Source organism: Leucopleurus acutus (genome assembly GCF_964270905.1).
Source record: "Leucopleurus acutus genome assembly, chromosome: 11".
Taxonomy (NCBI): domain Eukaryota; kingdom Metazoa; phylum Chordata; class Mammalia; order Artiodactyla; family Delphinidae; genus Leucopleurus; species Leucopleurus acutus.
This window is the reverse complement of record NC_139152.1, coordinates 66,507,021-66,528,709: the sequence shown is the minus strand read 5'-3', so window position 1 is coordinate 66,528,709 and position 21,689 is coordinate 66,507,021. Positions and strand designations below refer to the sequence as shown.

The window sequence follows — 21,689 nt, the reverse complement described above, 5'->3', positions numbered from 1 at the left end:
TAGTTTCACCTTGGATTCATGACACCAGTGTTGCTGTTCCCTTTCCCAGGTGCTGAATAGCTTCTACATGCTTCTTTGCTATCCCATGAAATGAAAGAGCAGTTGATTTATGTGTCTCTTCATCTACTATAACTTTAATTTTTGTTTTGCCTCCCTGTTTCTTTGTCACACTGCATTTTTTTGGGTAGCATCCATCACAGACACGGAAAGCTTTTGTGTTAAAAGACATTTTTATCATATATTTTAACATATTATAGTCCACCACAATAAACAATTAATCAGTTGGTAGTAGGAAATAATTAAATGCTTCGTTTTGGAGTTCCTAAGCATGAAAGACACACAGTCAATATAAAGCAATATGTGTAAAAATGTGTGTGTAGGATCAATGCATCTAAGGAATAGAGAATATATTTTCCAATCTAGTCCTGGCCAGGTATATATCAATTTGAGTTTCAAAGAAAACAGAAACTTGCTCTTTCAATCATGAGCGATCTGAAATTGGTTTTGTAGATGGATGTCAAGGGTCAGTAGTAGAAATAGTGATTAAAGATGCATTTGTCAAGGTTCTTTACAACTTTTTGTTATCAGAAACAACCATTTGTTGTCATTGAGATGTTTTACTTTCATTAAAACCAGTAGTGATTATAAATGGAAATAAGTGTACTATTGAATTTTACACCTTACATTGCTTTGTAGTGATGGAAGTCAATTTACCTCGGAGTTCTCTTCAAATGAGAAGTAATTTTGTAGTCTATACAAAAAGCTAACTCCTAAGATAGCCACCTGGACCCAGAGAGCATACTAAAATCAAGCATATCACTTGAATGGGGCTAAAATGACCAACTTGATCTTCTGCCTCTATAAACAGGCATTTATCTACTACTGAAATAATAAGGGAAACAGGCAAGACAGACGGAAGAAGCCTCATTTAGATCCTGTAGGGAATGCCAGAACACGCATATGTGGGCCAGTTTCTTGTTTAAGGAATATGATATTTGCTGATAATAAAATTCAGCTTCTTAGTCCATTAACATTTAATGTTTGAAATTTAGTGAATAAGTGTTGGGGAAAATTATTTTTAGATGTCAGTGTTTCATTTCTAATAAAATCAATGGATGATTTGCATGTATTATTCAAAGGAAGAAGGATTTCTGTTATTTCTGTATTAACTCATAAAAAGCTTATAAAGGATTATTGGGTTTTTAAAAAATATTGTCATTAAAAATAATCACAGCCGTCTTTTCCCATATTACCTGACTAATAATCTTTGCTGTATACTTCAGGCATGAACTTCTAGAAGAAGCTCGGAGAAAGGGATTACCTTTTGCGCAGTGGGATGGGCCCACTGTAGTCGCGTGGTTAGAGGTAAGAGAGTTAAACCAGAAGGCTCTTAATCCAATCACTGCTAACTTGATAGTATTTTTAGAGACAAGTAAAGACCGGTTCCTGACATCCTAGTTTTCCAATAGTCTTGAATAACTTATAAAGAGAATATTTGCTTCATCTAGGGACCCATGGGCATTCTTGTGATTTTACTCTGATGTTTTCTTACGATTGTGGCAGAAGGAAGCAGGCTGTGAGATAAAAGAAAGTTTTGGTAAATTCTATCTTCTTCATATCTAGAGTAAATCAAGAAACGGTTTTTGAGTGATACTTCTGTTGTTGCAAGAAAACACCTGTCCCAGTACATCAGTCCAGAGCCCTTCCTCATCAGCAGGTTAACAGAGAAGAGGCATCTCCATATATTTAACACTTCTGTCTCATCCAAGATATTGCTGCCATTCCTTTGCTTGTAGTATAATTCCTGAACCTAGTTCTTTAAGACTAGGGGCCAGCTAGATTTAGACATTTGGAGCTCTGCAGAAGAAGATGCATTCCCTTATTCCCTTCTGTGTCTAGACTGAATGTTTTAATGAAACAAAAATTACATTCAGCATTTCCTGCATAACACAAGGGTCTGGAAAAGTGAGTTCATACTTGATCAGCTTGGAGGCAGCAGGAGCAGACCAGGACAGTGAACGAAATACATATTTGACCACGAAGGGCCCCTTCATACCACTTATCAATAGTTTTCACTGCCCCTTCCATTCAGTTCTCTAGTGCGGGTTGTTGGTAGCTGCTAGGATATGCTGATGTCAAGGCAAAGAAGAATACAGTCAGCCCTCCCTATCCATGGGTTCCCCATCGTGGATTCAACCAAACACGTTCAATCCGAGACAGAATCCGAGGATGATGAGCCTGTGTATACCGAGGCCCAACAGTAAGGGACTTGAGCATCTGTGGATTTTGGTATGGGGTGTCCTGGAGCCAATTTCCTGAGGGTACCAAGGGACTGACTGTATGAACTTTTCTTGCTTGGCAGAGGCAATTAAAACCCATTGTTTTAAAAGGTTCGGGATTTTAAAGTTGTCCACCTTCATTATCATATCACATCCAGAGCTAATGAATTAATCAATAAGGAACAATCAAAACTCACTTGAGTTTAAAAAATAATAATATACAGATAAATATAAAAACATGCTGCATTTTTTTCTTGGACTGAGTGAAAGAAGGCTGTGTCTTGCTTTATTTTATTCTTTTATATCAGTCAGGGAATTTTTAGCTTATTAGTGATCAGAGCTGCTTCTTCCAAATATTTCTTTCAACTTACTATATTTTAAAAGTCAATTATAAGACAAAATGCTTAAGAAAGCCCACCTCAAAACTGAGAGCAATTCTTTGTTCAGTTTCACTCCAGTAAAATGAGCTGCAGTTTGACAGAGAGTTAACTGCTGTTTTGGCAAGTGATGAACAAATCCTTTATATATTAAAAAAAAAAAAAAAAAAAACAGATTTACTGACATTAAGGGGCTAGGAAATGACAGGCAGTGAAGTTTGTGCTAATTAGAACTATCCTGAGCATGCAGAAATTGCTCATAATGTGCTCCGTAAAGTGACTTTATAAAATGACTTTATACAGTGACTTCACAACTATTTACAGAGCACCTCTTTGGCGCCTGACTTTGTTCTAGATGCTTCAAATGCATCTCTGAACAGAGTATGTATATGAAACATTGGTCCTCCTTGAGCTTATTTTCTTTCATGCGATGACAGATTGAGGAGTAAATGACACTGTATGTTAGAAGCTAAGTGCCATGGAAAAAAAATAAGGCAAGGAATGGGGATAAAGAATGTTTGCTTGCTGTTATGGGAAGGAGGGGAAGAGACATTCAGAGGGAAGGAGACATTTGAGTAAAGATTTAAAGTATGTGAGGGAGTAAGGCATGTGAAGATAGAGGGGACAAGCATTCAAATAGAGGGAGCAGCAGATGCAAAGGTCCTGAGGCAGAAAAAGGCCTGGGCTGTTTCCAGGGAACAACAAGGAAACCAGTGTTGCATTAATAAGTGAAGTTATACAATGGAATAAACAAGATGAATGAAGTGGGTGATCCAATGAATGAGAGCTCTTAACTTTCACCTCCTTTAGTATCTCCTTCAGTGCACAGCCCGCTAAGAGTGATGTGAACAAATAAGTCTGATGCTTCACACACCATTTATCGACACCAAAAACTTTGTAAAAGTCTAATCAGGGATGACCTTGGTAACCATGTATTGGCAAGCATTTGGGTAATGTTAACCAGTGTGGAAATCCAAATATCTTAGCATAGAGGAGATGAAAAGAGGTGACAATCTTTAGGGTCCAGTGAAGGTATATTTAGATGTTTAGTTATTTTGAACAACTTGAGTTTACAAACTATGACGTCAAGTCCCATCTTCTGTCGTAGCTAATCATGTCTGTCAAGGCAAGGTCAATTCCTTTGCCTAACCTGTAGGAGATACTATATTCAGTCATGCACTGTACCTATATCCCCTCTCTCCTTCTCTTATCTCAGTCAGGCCACATTGACTGAAAGATTTGACTTTTTGTGTTTCCTCTACAGAGGCAAGCAACCCTTTAATATGGCAGAATTTTTTAATTAAAAAAAATCATTGTTACCTATTATCATGTAACAAATTATCCCAACACTTAGCATTTATTTTCCTCCTGGCTTCTGTAGGTCAGGAATCTGGACATGGTTTAGCTACCGCCTCTGTTCAAAGTCTCTCACAAGGCTGCATGCAAGGTGTCAGCCAGGACAGCAGTCATCTCAAGGCTTGACTTGGGGAAATCCAATTCCAAGCTGACTCAGTTCCTTGCTAGCTGTTGGCCAGAGACATCTGTTCCTTTCCATGTGGGCATCTCAAAGGACAACTCACAGCCCTGCAGCTGGCTTTCCCCAGAGCGAGAGCTCGGAGAAGACAGAGGGGGAGAGGACTGGCAGGAATGAAGCCACAGTCTTTTCATAACCTAATCTGGAAAGTCAGCTCCCATCACTTTTATCATAGTCTTTTCATTACAATAAGTCACCAGGTCCAGCCCAAACTCAGAGGAAGAGGACGATACAAGGGCAGGAATGTCAGGAAGTGAGATCATTGGGAGCCATCTTAGAAGCTGCATAACACCAAGCCTTAGAAATAATAAAGCCGAATCCCTTCCATTTTACAAGTGGGGAAAATAAGGCTGAGGTTTAGAGGACTTGACTTGCCAATGACAAGGAAGGAATGAGAGCCCAAGCCTTCTGCTTCTTGATCCAGAGCTCTTGGCGTTGTATACTGCTGATTATAGGTTTTCTTCTCTTACTCTCTCACTTTTTCTCACTCTCATGCTTTCTCCTTTTACTCAATCTGTTCATATCAACAAATAAAATCAACAACAACAACAAAAAAATCAGTATTTTGGCTGTTTAAAACCAAGATTTAAACTGCTCATTTGCATGTGCCTGTTTCTTACTCATAGCTAATGATGGAGGAGGGGTGGGGAGGATTGGAAAGAATATTCCTTATTTAAGTGTATGTAATTCAGATGCTACAACACAGTGCGTTCACCCTGTGCTGCAGATAATATGCCAGGCATTATGCTGTGCTCATTGCACTACCAATTCAGTTGTCTTTCCAGAGCCTCACAGCAAAGCTGAAGAATCACAATCCCTGATTTCTAAAGCCATATTCATTTTGTAACTCTCTTTAGCTAATGTTTTCCAGATGTTTATAATGTTAGCCTCTTCCATTAGCCCAGCATTTCATTCTCCAAAAAGTATTTTCATATTTAGCATCTAATTGCGTTCATACACCTATAGGTAGATAGATTGGAAATGTGGATTAGCCACATTAAAGCCTTTGATCAAAGGCACTCAGAATTCCAAAGGAGAGTTATAAACTGAAGTTGTTTATTAAACAAATGTTAATTGAGCCTTTACCAAACGCAGCTTGTAGCTGTTCTTGTCCTTAAACTCAAGAGGAGATTTGGTGAGGTACAGCCATTATATGTATCCCTAATAATATAAATTAGTTGTTAAATTGCAGACCCTGAAGTCTACATTTCCAACCTTTGTTTCCATTACTGCCTAACTGTTTTTTTTGAATAAATTATTTAATGTCTTTGTGCATCTGTCTCTTCTGGGGAAAAAATAATAGCATCTCTTTCATGGGGTGTGGTAATAAATGAGTTCATACAAGTAAGATACTTAAAATAATGTCTAGCGCATAGACATTGTTTATGGTTAACTATTATTATAACCTGGGTATGTATTTTTCCCTATCCAACAGCTCTGGTTGGGAATGCCTGCTTGGTATGTGGCAGCCTGCCGAGCCAATGTGAAGAGCGGTGCCATTATGTCTGCTTTATCAGACACTGAGATCCAGAGAGAAATTGGAATCAGCAATCCTCTGCATCGCTTAAAGCTCCGATTAGCAATCCAGGAGATGGTTTCCCTAACCAGTCCTTCAGCTCCTCCGACATCCAGAACTGTGAGTCCATTTGTGCTCCTTTCCTCTCCCAGTGCTGGGTGAATAGCAGCACCTCCAAGTCCACAGAGCAAAACTGTGGCAGCACACATTTCAATGTCAGCATGAATTATTCTGAGGAGATTTAGCTTGCTCTCCATTAACCTTGCTGCTACTTTTAATAGGTTTTCAACTGAGGAGCTGTGATTCCTATCAGACTTGAAGCCTGCAACCAAGATAGACTTTTGAGCTAGCCTCTAGACTAAAGTTTAGATTTTTCTCCCAAGCAACAAGACCAAGAGTTTACTCTTTTTCAGAATTTTTCTTTTTAATGTAATCCAGCATCTCAGGAGATGAGCAATAGGGCATTAGTACTTTTTGAAGATGTAATGCTAGACTCACTACTTCTTAAGCAGTTTTCATAATTATGAAAGTACCTTAGTATTTAATGTTTTATAAATACCAAGTGGATTATCTTCCTTCAAAACCTGTTTGCCTTTTATTTATAAATCCCTATTTCTCTCATAATTTCATCCCCATCTTAATATTAGGAAGGAACAAAATATCTAAAAAAAAGGCATGCCAGATGACAAATTCAAACACAGAGGAAAAACTCCCAAATAATATTCATTCTTTCTTTAGTCCTTTCCCAAATTATATCTTTTGCTGATAAAGGATATGGTTTCTGTTGTTAAATGGATTTTTCTGGTCCCATGTCTTATGCAAAATAATAAAATATGGAAGAATGAGGTAAGTTTGAATAGTGGGCAAAAGATAGAAAAGTGATATTACTTTATTTCAGTTTTCAGGCACAAAGCTAACTTGAGTATAAATTTTTACACATGGTCTTAAACACAGACCATAAATTAGAGAAATTTGCTTCTTTTTTTTTTTTTTTTTTTGCGGTACGCGGGCCTCTCATTGTTGTGGCCTCTCCCTTTGCGGAGCACAGGCTCCGGACGCCCAGGCTCAGCGGCCATGGCTCACGGGCCCAGCCGCTCCGCGGCATGTGGGATCTTCCCGGACCGGGGCACGAACCCGCGTACCCTGCATCGGACTCTCAACCACTGCGCCACCAGGGAAGCCCCCCATTTTTATTACATATATTCTTGTATTCCTTCCCAGTGCACTAGATTCCAATGCTAGAAATACAAGGTCAAATCACCATTTGACCAATCACCATTTGACCAAGATCACCATTCTTCTCCAACTCATCCTTCATCTAATGATTCCTGAATGTTCCTCCTCTAAAGAGTTTTCACTAAGCCCCAAAGTCTGGGTTTTCTTCCCTTCCTGAGTTACTACTCCGTATGCTTATAAAAGCTATTTTATAATTTTCTCTTCTTGATTAATCCCACACTAGGCCAAGCAAGTATATTATCAGGTTTTCCATAGTCCCCAGGCCTTAACTCAGTGCCTGGCAAATTGTAAATAGTCAGTAAATATGCATCTTAAAATGATGATTGTACAAGTCACTCTACTCACCATTATAGAGGATATGAGATATGTATGCCCTGATTACAGAGAGGGCAATCAAACTAAGAAAAGGAAGATATGTTCACCAGCAGGTTTAGTAGAAGATGACATAGTTTAATTCCTTAATGTGAGATAGAAGCAGAGTGCCGTGGAATTCAAAGGAAGGAGAAATCACTTCTGGTTGAATAAGGCTTCAAAGAGGAATTAACATTTGAAAGACAGGTAATATATTGTTAATTAATTATTAAAATTATTAATACTTTCACTATTAACTTTTTGATAGAGACCTTTTCATTCTATTTCTTTCTCATTTTATAAAATTGAATTATTTTCACATAATATTTTATTTTGTACTTTTAAAACTTAGTAATATAGCAGGAAGATTTCCTCCATTTTATTAAGTATGCAATTGTAATATTTTTAATTACAGCATAGCTCCTTAATGGAAATGCTGTAATTTATTTAACCAAGTCCCTAATATTGGACATTTTGCTTACTTAACAATTTTCTTTGTATTTCTAATACCATAGTGGATAAGCAAGTAGTTATATTATTGCATTAACTGAACTGTAGTAATTTCCATAGCAATATTTGTATACAGGGCATTTATATTCTTATTACTTTTGAACCTTAATTGTCAAATTGTATTGTATAGTCCTTTTTTTCCTTTGTCAATGTTAATGATTACATTACTTAAATTTACATTTTAAAAATTACTAGTAAAGTTAAATTTTTTCATATGCTTATTTATTTTAGCATTTAAATAAATTACCTATTCATAACCTTTTTCATTTTTCTATAGGATTATAGGAATATTCATTTTTTTACTAATGTGTGAAAGCTCTTTATTCACAGAAGACATATGCCCTTTGCTAAATATTGATGCAAGTTTCATAAGAGATAAGTTGTCTCTATTTGCTTTAAAAATAATCTACTGAGTGCTTTTTATTTCTTTTATTTCATCTACATGGAAGTATTTACTTGTTTCTAATATAGTTCAAATATGATTTGCTTTGCAAAACAACCATGTGAATTTCTAGGTATTAATCCACTGCATAAAGTGAAGCTGAAAACATTTTAAAGTCATCACCTAAAATTATATACTAGTATTCACACTTTGAAAATTCAAAAGGAGTTGGTTTGTTTTTTTTATTTTTTGTTTTTTTTAAGAAATGTTATCATGTCTTCTAGAACACTGCACATAGTTCTGATCCTACAAGATTTTCCGTGTGTTTAGGTTTGGGTTTGGTTTCTAAGAAAGATGTATCTTGTTCATTCACTCAAGTTCTAAGAGGAAAAAACAAGATACTTAGATTTTTTCTTTTTAAACTGAACAGAACTCTCCCTCCTTTTCTGTCTAGACGAAATGGGCTAACATTAGAAAATTCTAATGTTTACATTTATTATTATTATATTATTTACATTTATTATATCTTTGGGCCAGCCCTAATCTTCCAGCTTTCTGTTTCCTCTTCCTAAGCTACAATTACTGTAGAAGGCCTCTTACAAAATAGAATAGAGATGGAGATATCTATCAGGTAATTGAAATATTTGGTTAAAGAGGTGTGTCATAAAGAATAAATAAATACTTTAAATATTTTATCTTAAGTAAAAATATGTAAATGTTCAGGCATTTGCAAATTTAGATGAAACCCTAGGACTTTTCTTTGCGTATAATTCCAATGCCTGGAGTTTCACATTATGTTTATTTGATAACTTCGTCCATTAAACATCTTCAATTTTTAAAATTTGAGTTTCTTTTTAAAGTGATAACTTGAAGATACTTGAAAAGCTATGTGAGCACAGAATCCTCCTGGAAATTTACAGATTCTTCCCCAGACTTTGCTGAAGCTGTATCTCACTGACAATGTGCTTTAAGATTTACCTTTATCTGGTCTTTCCAAATAATTCAACTTAGTGTTCATACATGAGCCAAGTTTATTTAATTTTGGCTCTATGTAATATTTATTTAAATTGCCTAATTTTTTAAAAAGTGCAGTGGAAGTAGACAGGTTTGGGAACAAATATAAATGATCTTTAGTAAACATAGAATTCAGCAAATTTGAGCAGACACGTAAGGCATAAGATAGGCTTCAGCACAATGTACGGGGAAAATAGCATTTATTAAACTAAAGATTTACTTGGGTAGAGATTGTTTAATGAAAATTCTAGTGAAATTGTAGTAACAGCCAACATCAGTGGAGTACTTACTAAGTGTCAGTCCCTGTTCTAAGTGTTCTACATGCAATAACTCATTTGAGCCTCAGGGCAATGCTATGAGATGGGTACTTTTTTGACATCTATTTTACAAATGGGAAAAACTGATGAACAGAGAGGTTAAATGACTTGTCTAAGGTCACACCCCAGGTTGTTTTGCCCCATAGTCTATGCTCCTAACAAGTGTACTCTCCTGCTTCTTGAACTCTACCAGTTTTCCTTCTTCTTTGCAACATTCTTCCAGTCTACTTTGGTTCCACTTTTCATTATTACTAACCTCCTAAGCCTCAACCTTTAATATAAATAAGGTGAAATATAATTGTGTAAAACTAGTCTTATTATAATGAGAAATATTTCTCTTCTTATGGTGAGAAATATCAATTCAGATAAGGGAAAAATGTGGATCTAGGCCATTTTGAAAGTGAAAAGTAAATTTCAAATTAATTTACTTTGTAATTCAATTATAAAATAAAAAATTCTTCAAAATGACTTATGTAGTAACAGAAGTTACTTCTAGCTAGATAAAGTTTAGGATTATTCTGAGGTCTGGCTGGTTTACTTATTTTGTATTTCTGACAGCAAGAGAATTATTTTCCTCCAATTAATTTTCATGAGTTATCCCTTAAACTTATTTTTTCCTTAAACTCATTTTAATATTAATTTTTATATCATAATTCTGTCCTAAATGATTTCACTAGTTAAGTGCTTTAATTCTCAACATCCTTTAGGAATTTTCCTACTAGATCTCATTTGATAATACTATCTGAATACTCTACTCCATCTGGACTAAAGTGAGGCCAGCAAGGCACCTCAAATAAAATTGAATGAGGCACTCACTGTCAGTACCGACCTTGCACTTGCATGATCCTGAAAGTGAGTGCTTCTTTAAATGTAGCCCCCTTGACACCTCACCTACCTCATCCTAGTCCCAGCCCTGTATCAGAATATATTACATCATAATTTTAAATTATTGGTATTTTTTCTATTATGAGTATGCAGTTTTAGTCTACTTAATGGATGTAGATTCTAAAATTTAGAGAGGTTTAGGAAATGTCCTGGGTAGTTACTGAGAAATGGCACTGCTAGAACTCAAGCCTCTTGATTATAATTTGGTAAATTTCCAGATAGTTAAAATTTTAGAAATCATTTGCTAGACTCAAATGGTATTCACCACAAAAAAAAAAAAAAAAAAAAAAAAAGAAGAAGAAGAAAAAAAGTCTACTGGTTTGCATTCTCCAGCTCAGATACTGGGGGTTGCAGCGTGGACTGATGTAAATGATTTTCAGCGGCTCTCAGAAAACCACAACCAAATTATATGATACTTGTCCTTTATGCTTTTCCAAGCTACTTTTTGCATTGTCTTTATCCTTGGACCCAAGGCACCAGAGTCCTTTGGTTGCTCAAAGCGTCCCACTCTAGCTATTCTCTAAGATGTGCTCTTTGCTGAAACACTCATGCTCTAAAGCACCCTTTTATGACTTACCCTGTTGAAAGTTCCATCCTTTAAACTGGTGGTAAAAAGAAATAAATGTGAATAATTGACTTACTACACATGGGTTTGCTTATAAAATAAACTTGTTAAAACCTCAACTAATGCCTAACTGATTGGGTTGTTTAGAAGTCATTTTATGGATTACTTTACAAGACTCTAGAGCAGGCAGTGCTTCTCAGAAGTAAAACTGCAGAGCATAAGTGAACAGCTAACTTACAACTTCAGAAAGTTTCACAACCATATTTTAGAAAATTGCCCTGGATATATACTCACGTTGCATGTAAAGAGACAGATAAAGCCATAGCTTGCAGAGTCCTACTCACCCCAGAATATGGTGATAGACTGGCAAATATAGACTTTAACCTGTGAAAGAGATTATACATGTATGTATTCTAGTATGAAATAATACTGGTCAAGTTTCTTATAGAAGGAGGGAGATCTTCATTGTTTGGATTCACAATCAAGGTCGAATCCTTAGAAATCATTGTAAAACAATCTGGCTTAAATGAATTTCCTCTCAGGTAACCATCACTGAAGCTCACGTTAAACAGTATAGCCACTCAGGCAAAACACTGTTGTCACTGGGTGTAAAGGGAATGTGACAGATGATTGTAAAATTATTTTTAGCATAGTACATGGCTCAAAACTTCAGTAAAAGCAATTTCTGCCAAATGATTTAATGATTCATATATTCATACACAACTTTCTCTTTATAATGAGCACCATTCCTGGAACCTAGGGATAGAAGGGAGGGGCATTTAATGACATGGATGGCTGCTGTATTCTCAGTATATTTTACAGATGTGCACAGTTTTATCTTTTAGGAAAAAATTCATATATGCTCAAAATTCCAAAATGGTAGGAGAATGAGAATTCTTTACATATATATGATGCTTATCCTTTGAGATTTTATGCCCATATTATTTATTATAATTATAAATATTTACTACTCAACTCTGTTTTGTTACACAACTATATATATGAGTAACTCTCTTATACATGAGATTTATCTTATGTCAAATTATATTCATCAATTTAGTTTATATGTAGTTATTTTAAAAATTATATTAAATTACATTATTTATGATAGAAAATAAGTCAACATGGTACTATGTGTTGGTAGAAAAGGCAAGAGAGAATTATGGTGATGACTTATGTCGGGGTATCAACTTTGCTACTTCCAATTCTTTGAAACTAGACCCCTTCCAAAACAAGTAACAAGCAATACATAAGATTAAATTCCACTGTAACTATAGAATTGATGTGCTTGGACAGCATTGAAATGTTCATAAATATTTCCCAGTAAAATGGTGGAATTTGATGGGAGGTGGTTCCCAGTGATCTGTATGTTACTGAGTAGACTTTGGTCTAGAAATTGTATGTATTAATACTTCAGTGTATAAAACAAACATCATGGGTTGTTTTATTTAGAAGGCAAATGAGACTTCATAATAGAATAGTGCCTGCTAGAGGGAAAATTTCCTTTTACATCTATAATAGTGAAGGATACTGCTAAAAAATTAGGAAACCTAGGTTTTGTGACTTCTGACAATATTTAGTGGAAAAATACCTATTATTAACTCCAAAATAGCATTTCTCTTCTTTTTTCTCTATAAGAATATAGGAAAACAACATATTTACTGAACTGTAAAAGGAAGCGGTCATTTGGGAAAAGCTGATATTGGTTTCCAAACAGTTTATGATAGAGCTTTCAGCTTTGTATTTACAACCAGTTTTCTCTTTCCAAGGACTTTGAAGGATTAAAACTTTGTGAACAAAATATAGGTAATAACACAACAAAATACATGTGCCTTTGTTTACTGAAGAAAAAAATAAAAATATTCTTCTACAGATCAAATTTATTCAGTTCTCCATGATTACAAAAAGTGGATCCAATAGCTGCATACCACTGAAATGCAAATTTTGATTAAGCCTTTTTCCTGATTAATAATTACAGAAGTATCATTTTAAATCTATCACATGTGAGCTTCACAGCATGCCTCTTTCTATTTAATCTTTTGAAGTAGAAGAAAAAGACAGCTATGAGAAACTAGCAATGCTGTCTCTTGTGCATGCTATAGAAGCAAGAGCATGGTCGTGTTACTGTGGTACCATTAACTTACAGTGGTGCTGCGTTTCTTCTTTACCACTGCTTCCCTCCCATGGATCCCACTGCTTCCCTCTGGGCCTCCTCACTAGCCTTCAGGCAACGTTTGGGTGACCCATGAAGAAATGGAAAATCTTGCAGCTCCAGCAAAAACGGTTAGTCTTTACAGCTTTGTTGAACATGAAGAAAGTTATTTTGCTGCTATTTGGATGGAAAAGCTATATTGTTTGTGTAGATCAGAGTAAATGGGGTATGTTTACATAGTAATATGCAATGATAACTAACATTTTTCATTATGGTTTTATTTCACTGACCCTAGACATTTTTAAATGAAGCCGTACTAGATTGGCATAATGTGGTTAATATAAGAGTTTGTAACATGCAAACAATAATCAAGAATTTAATGACAATTATTTATACATTTTGCAACATTGGAAAGTTTTGATAACAAATACCACTTAAAATTGAACATAGTCACAGGTAATGCATGTTACCAAACCCAATTAAATTTGTAATAGAATGTGTAGATTGAATACTCATTTTAAATATAATTATTTAGTTTCTTGTACTTTATCATTCTGAAATACAGAGCTTCCTCCTCCCACCCGCATGCAAAGTGTTCATTTAGTATTAAAAGCACAGACTTAAAAAATTCATCGTGACTCATTGTAATTGTCAGCTTTTAAAAATATATTACATATAATCATTTCTCATTTAAAGCAACAAAGTTGGGCATGCCATGCATTTTATTATGAGCAACTTATTTTTAATTTAATGTCCTTTTAATTTTATTCCTGTTTGAAAAATTGATTATCTAGTTTCTGATGAATAAAAATGCCAATGTTGTGTGCTAATTACATTTTTAGTTTGTTGTGCTTGGTCTTTTCTTGTTTAGCTTTGTTTGTTGTTGATTCTTGCTGAAACCCATTCGATTACCACAAAGTTTTGTTAGAAGGATGCAGTTACTTTGTCCACTCCATTAATTTACTTTATATAAGATTTATCCATCATATGTATGTATACACATTTGTGTATTGTATATTTGTATGTATATAATCAGAAATTTTTATCATAACTTATTACATTTGTAAAATCCCACACTTTTAAGAATTAAAAAAGGTTTGGAATGACCAGATCAAATGTATCATGAAAATTCCATATGTTGTATGTGTGTGCATTTAATTAGAATAAATTAGAAACTGTGTAGGTGCCTTTTTAGTTGCCCTTGAACTGCTCTATTGATTACTGTGGATCTGAATAAGGATCTGTGTACTTATTTGTCTGTGTCTTAATTAACATTTTTAATAACAAAGCAATTTTGCTTCTACTAGAAAAAATTCACTGTATTAATTTGAGATTAATTTATCTTTATCTGCTTTATTAATCATTTCCTGCTGCTAACACAGAAAGAATCTGAGGAAGGAAGCTGGGCCCAGGTAGGAAATTCATGTGCTTTAAAACAATATCATTTAGTAGGCTATAAGGATATAAAGTAAGAAAATTGTATGTCATAATATTATAAGTCTTCACTTAGCTTAAGATTAGGCTAATCATGTATTTGACTTTATTATGTTGAATACTATAAGGTCTTTTAAAATCACCATATTTTGCAAAGAAGGTGATCATCATTTTATACCTGGCCTCTTTTGAAAGGAAAATTTCATTTCTCCTTTAAAAGAATGAACTATAACTTAAATTTCTTGGAAATCACCCCTGAATATATTTAATCAGGAATCATTTATGTTGGTTGTAAGCGGGGAGGGGAGATTTCAAAAAACTTATTTGGAATCACCTATTCTTTAAAGTATAATGGAAAGTGTGTGAGAAATGGAGTTGGAGGGACATGTGTTAGCCTTGCGACTACACGTCAGAAGTCACTCTCATTTACTGAGATGGCATATGAGCTAAGCATCTGTACTTTGAACAAACATATATGCTTGCAAGGAAGCTGTTCCTTTTTCAACATTTCTGCATGTTTATTACTAAAAGAATTAATGTGTGTTATAGGTAATGTGATTCAAACTTTGACTGTAAGAAAAATTTTTGTAGTTATTACTAGGACCTACATTTAAACATTGAGTAAATTAGGGTTGCATTAGGTTTTTATTTTAGTGAGAATTTCATTTTTTAAGAACACACAAAATAAAGGGAACACCTAGATTTTCATTAGAAATACATGTTATAATTGTGAATTTGTTGTTTGATAAGGAACTAAATAGAAGACATTGTCAAATTAATAGAGATTAATAGTTTTTTTTTAAATTGTTTTAGAGATGATGGTTGATTTTGGTTTTCATTTTGGCTTTTAAGAACAGTGGTAAGATCAGTTCATATTGTTATATTAAAGAATTAGATTGTCTTAGAGTTTGATCATGCTCTGCTTCTTTAAGTGCAGAGTCTGTATTGATTGATATCTACGAAAGACTGATTGCATCAATTTTTATAGAATACGGGCTGCATGCCTCACTAGGTAACAACAATGGCCACATAAAGCTTCAGCATTCTATCTCTCTAGCCTTGTGCCTCCTTTCTCTATTCATTTACTGAGGTTTCTATTTTGACATCAAGATTTGCCATTACACCATGGCAATGGTAATAGTAGCATTGAAGAGAAGGAAATGGTGGCGTATTGGCTAACAGATAAAAATAAAATAAGTTGAATTAAATAAATCTATCAATACAAAGAAAGGATCTTTAAGCTCAGCATTTGTATTATATCATTCATTTTAGCTTTTGAATTAAAATGCATATTTGTATAAAATGTAATTCCTTTTGAGCAAACAAAGTGAACCTAATCATTCTCTTTAGGCAAGGACCTTGATACATGTACCCAGAGTTCCACTTTGTACCAAAATAAATCAAATATTTAGAGGCTAAGTATTATTTCTACTTTGTTTCAATATATCATAGGAATTAAATATCAATTATAATGATAGCCCATACCCTCCAATTACCATCTCATTTTATTGGCTAAGAAACTTGACTGCTATAAAACAATTCTAGTGTCCGGTTTTCCTACAGACCCTGGCATATGGAGATATGAACCACGAGTGGATTGGAAACGAATGGCTTCCCAGCCTGGGGTTACCTCAATACAGAAGTTATTTTATGGAATGCTTGGTAGATGCAAGAATGTTAGATCACCTAACAAAAAAAGATCTCCGTGTCCATTTAAAAATGGTGGATAGTTTCCATCGGTACGTTTTTTCCAAAAAGTAATTAAAGTGAAAAATAAATAACTGTGTATATTACTAGAACATAAAGATATTTAAGAAATATAGAATATGTGCTCTTTGAAACATCTGTGTACATCTACTTGGCAAAGTATCTTTATGCAACAAATTGCAGGGACTATCTAATGTAGAGCTGGGTGCATATTACATGCCCAAAGTTTATGGAACTGGAGAGTACAAAATTCTCATACAGCATAGATCTTTTTTTCCCCTGTATCTGTAGGAAATTTCATGTTTGTGATTTGTATCTATATATGTTTTAATATTAGAAAATTATTTATTAAGAATAAAATCATCAGTCTCAACTATATATGGAGTTATAAATTATATAACTTAGGGATATACTAGAAAAAAATTTGAGAAGGAATTCTCTTCTGAAGAAAATTTTTGTTTTTGTGTAAACCTTTTAGTGCTTTTGCTTATTTGTACATTAATTTTCAGGAAAAAAAATACTGAATGGGTTATGAGACATTGGTAAGAGCACAGATAAATGAAAGGCAAATGAAAATTAGTTTTTCAAGTTGCTTATCATCTAGGGAGTAAAAAAATGGTTGTTATAATACCATGTCGTAAATGTTATGTTGTAGCCTGATCTCTTTGTAGGTTATCTGCAGAATCTGTATTATGATTATTTTATATACAGTTAGTTATTATAATAAATTAATAAATATAAATCTAGACAATTTGGGAAACTGTGTTCACATCCTGTCGAACATTTAATTAGTGATGGAAATTAAAATGGTATAAAAATCATATAGGTTAATGACTAAAGTTAGGATAAAGAGATAATAATTGAGATTCTTCAGTCAAATTTATCAAAATGTTTTGAATCTTAACACAGTTGTTTACACTGTTGGATTAAATTTAGTAGAGATAAATATAACATCGTTTTTAAAAACCATTAAAATGCTGGATGGGGAATTCATGATTTAAAAGCAGTTCAAGTGAAAAAGATATGTGATTTATAGTTGACACAAAAATCTCAGTTCTGGTTAATGGCTTGACAGGGCATATTTAGACTGTGTTTATTGGCAGGCACAGTAAAAGTCCTATCATGTGGTGAGATAACAATAAGAAACTGTATTAATTTATGGACATTAAATTGTTTTTGATAAAGTGGTAAAAATCTGGGGGAAAGGAAGGAATTAAAGAAATTTAGCTTGGATAAGGGAAGACTTTAGATAAGTTTTCTTATGTTTTAATATTATGTGATAGAGTAATATTTGCTGTCTTGAACATGTGCTTTTCTAGTACAAATAGGTATAGATAATAGGGTGAGTGATTTATGTTCAACAGAAAATACAACTTTGTATCACTCTCAATTGCTCTATAGTACACACATTGTGAGGTAGTGAGTTCCCTGCCACTGAACATTTAGGGCCTCAAATTTTGTGTGGTTGCAATAGACTTTTAAATATTAGAATTTTTGATGACACACTTGTGCCTGTTTTCTATTCTTCACTGGATCAACTTTTTTTTTTTTTGCATCAACTTTTAATTGCTTTATTATTATAGTAGAAATGATTCATCCAGAGATCAAGTTTTCTTTTTTAAAAAATAAAAATTACTCAAATGGCAGGGTTCTTGTTTGTTCTGGGAAATATACAAGCTTCATCTTTATGCTATGCTTAGCTCTGACTTAAAGCAAGTAATACTTTACCGCATATGGCATCCCATTGTCTTTACAGCCCAGTTTTCCATCTGACAAGACATTGTTGTAACAACATATATCCTTTTTATAGCACAATTTTATGTTACATACAACAACTGCACAGAAGTTAGGCAAGACCCAGTGGTTTAACCTCAAGCTGGCTAATGTCTATGATGGTTTTTACATCAGTATTATCTGGTATTCCACTGAATTAGTTTGCTTGGGCTAGCATGACAAAATAACATAGATGGGTGGCTTAAACAACAGAAATTTATTTTCTCAAAGTTCTGGAATCTAGAAAACAAAGATCAAGGTGTCAGCATTATTGGTTTCTTCTCCTTGGCTTGCAGATAGCTGCCTTCTCACTGTATCCTCACATCATCTTTCCTGCGTGTGTGTACTTCCCAGGTTTCTCTGTGTGTCCAAATTTCCTCTTATAAAGACACCAGTCATACTGGATTAAGGCATACCCTGATGATCTGATTTTAACTTAATTACCTCTTTTAAGACCCAGTCTCCCATCACAGTCACATTCTGAAGTATTGGGCATTAGGGCTTCGTTGTAAGAATTTGGGGAAACACAGTTTATCCCATAACAGCAATTAATGCAGATTTCTTTCCATTTTCCTCTGATTCTGAAATATTTGAACTCAGCATTGTTCTTATTAAAATGCAGGGCTTAGAAATGAATCCAGCACTTAAGAGTAGCCTGGCCAATGTGTATGTCTAAATTTGTCTATAATTCTAAACATTTAAGAAATCACTAATATTCAGTGCTCTCTGTTCTTGAGGCCTAGAGGTTCTTTTTACCTATTATACTCTTCCACATCCTTTATATATAATATCAGTAAGTCTTCTTTCTTCTCTCTGAACATCTCTGGTTTCTAGATTTTCTTTTCATGCTTTTCTTTGTCCTTAGTGGGACCTTTATTTTGACAGCATTTCTTCTTCAACTAATTTCCCTGTCCCCTAGAATTACCTATTTTCCCCAACTCTTGTGTTACTTCCAGATTATTCTCTCTTAAACCAAAACCTTTTATTGTCATTTTTATCCTCCTGTGAAAATTGTCCAATAATTTTTATCACCTTGATGTGTTCTACACTTACTCTGAATGCAAACTTTCCTTAATGTAACCCCATTCTCCATATAAAATCTTATTCCTCCTAACTTCCTGGCATAGATCTTCACTGTGGACAGAGGATCTATCACCACACATTTAACATTTCATCAGCCATCCTATGTTCATGGTGTTCCATATCCTTTACTAACCCTCCCTTTGCCTGATCCTTTAAGGATCAGTCAGTTTTCTGCTCTTCCACAATATCCTTTCCACATAGAGTTTCAATATCTGCTGACTTGTTCCTTTCACATATTTCTGTATCACTTAGAGTTGGTGGCTATTCATTTTGATATTTAGTTCTGTATGTTATCACTTAACTCATTCATCTTTTTATTATTTATTTCTAAATTTATTTATTTATTTATTATTTTTGGCTGCGTTGTGTCTTCGTTGCTGTGCTCAGGCTTTCTCTAGTTGTGACGAGCGGGGGCTACTTTTGTTGCGGTATGCAGGCTACTTACTGTGGTGGCTTCTCTCATTGCAGAGCACGGGCTCTAGGTGTGCGGGCTTCAGTAGTTGTGGCACGTGGGCTCAGTAGTTGTGGCTCATAGGCTCTAGAGCGCAGGCTCAGTAGTTGTGGTGCATGGGCTTAGTTGTTCCGTGGCATGTGCGATCTTCCCGGACCAGGACTCAAACCTGTGTCATTCTTAACCACTGTGCCACCAGAGAAGCCCTCATTCATGTTTTTATATTATTTTTCTCATCAGCTAAAAAGAAGAGTATCCCTTTCTTATAATTTCCTTCTTGTCTCCATAATAGTGACTCTTTTCAAAGGAGTAAAATGTTCATTTGTCTTCAAACAATGTTGAAATAGCCTAATGGAAAACAAAGACATGTGGATGAACAACATAATCCAAGATTTATTTTAAGACTATGGTTATTTTAAAAATATATTTTTTTTACCCCTTAGAAACACTGTGTGCTTAGAATAACTATAATTTTAATTCCCTCCAATTCTAAAGGATTTAATTACAAATGGAATTTATTAACCTGTTGCCTGAAGAAGTAGTGCATAGTGTTGACTATGCTTAATCATCTAGTGAGTAAACTAAATGTGTTTTCTCCTTTAAAAAAAAATAACAGAACAAGTTTACAATATGGAATTATGTGCTTAAAGAGGTTGAATTATGACCGAAAAGAACTAGAAAGAAGACGAGAAGCAAGCCAACATGAAATAAAAGGTAATATGTCTTTCTTTCATATCAAATGCCTTTTTTTTTCTGGGATTTTTAGCTTTCACTTTTATGAACCTAAAATGCTGTATACATTACAATTGTCATTAAGTAACGTAAGTATTCAGCTAGAAGAGTGTCATCATTATTTCTTTTTCATTACTTTTCTGATTAAAACTCAGAAAAGGATATCATCACTTTATAAGATAGATATCCCACTTGGGGAATATTCTTGATTTTCTGAATTGAGATTTATTCCTCTGAACCTATTGCTTATATATTCTGTTTATCGTAAACATGCCTCCACATAGATAGTTTTGTCAGACTTTTTATAGAACATTCTCATTATGATTCAGAGAAACATGGTATATAATTTATTTATAGCAGTTTATCCCTGGTTTGCATCATTTGAATTCTATTTCAGTGACCAGATATTTTATTTTTGTAATATAGTTGTTGAAATTATACAGGGATTTTTATATAGAAGTTACAGAGGGAATTTTCCCCTATAAATGAGACTAGTCCATTAATAATTTTAGCTAGGAATGATTTTAGAAACATTACTAACTGCTGCAACAATTGTTTGTACAAACCAGTAAGACACTTCCTATAACAGACTTTAGAAAAGTACTGTATTTAGTAATTAACTCTTTAAATGTTGAGCAGTACCTTAATATACAGGGGAAATAATTGTTTAAAAAGAACAACATGTTAGACTTTATACTTGTTAGAGACCACTTTATTTTTATTATTGTTGTTGTTGAAGGAAAATTTAATGATTAGGTATAAGATATAAATATCTATGGGACTTTTATGGGCAAAAATCATAAGCCCTTTTATGTCTATTTATACTTTTTAATGGAAAAAAGTCTCAAATTTTTTGAAGAAAATTTTGAGTAGAAGCAAAATAAACTCCTTATATTTCTGTTTACCATTACCCAGGAGTTGATACATGGAAGCATTTCATCAAATTCAATAAGTGTTTGTACATTAATTGTTCAAAGTTAGGCACGAGTCTGTTTATTGTCATCTTCACTGCCTTTAGGGCTTACCTTAGACATGAAAATAGTATATATTACATGTTACCCTTCCTTCCCATATTAAAGTTTAGCACTGTTTTATTCTTTCAGATCACCTATCTTAGACTTCTGTAATTTTCATTTGTGATAAATATTGTCAGAAATCACTTTTATCTTTGGCAGTTCTTGGACAGTACATTAGTTAGAGTGGAATGGGTTTGAATGCCTGTGAAGGTGATTGATTAAAAGTATTTTTCTATATATGGTTCATTGGAGAGTAGACAGACACACAATGGATTTCTTGTAACACTCCATTTGACTCATTACCTAGGAGCAAGAAAGTGTTCTTCCATTATCAAAATTGGGTTATTTGATTTCACTTTATTTTGGGGACCCAGG

At 34.1% G+C, this 21,689-nt stretch overlaps 1 protein-coding gene across 13 annotated transcripts in view; it reads left to right on the top strand.

Annotated features, from left to right (window-relative positions):
* The window catches only part of PPFIA2 (PTPRF interacting protein alpha 2), a gene marked incomplete at its 5' end in the record, with an annotated part of 476,541 nt that overhangs the window by 431,162 nt on the left and 23,690 nt on the right, over positions 1 to 21,689 (top strand). For 6 of the 13 annotated variants that reach the window (XM_082850009.1, XM_082850006.1, XM_082850004.1 and 3 more), the window contains 6 exons: positions 1,284 to 1,365; positions 5,626 to 5,826; positions 13,187 to 13,249; positions 14,501 to 14,530; positions 16,098 to 16,291; positions 20,183 to 20,280. In XM_082850009.1, the coding sequence (XP_082706135.1) occupies positions 1,284 to 1,365; positions 5,626 to 5,826; positions 13,187 to 13,249; positions 14,501 to 14,530; positions 16,098 to 16,291; positions 20,183 to 20,280 (668 nt within the window). The remainder of the gene's footprint in view (positions 1 to 1,283; positions 1,366 to 5,625; positions 5,827 to 13,186; positions 13,250 to 14,500; positions 14,531 to 16,097; positions 16,292 to 20,182; positions 20,281 to 21,689) is intronic. The other 7 variants (XM_082850005.1, XM_082850003.1, XM_082850001.1 and 4 more) reach the window with 3 other exon arrangements.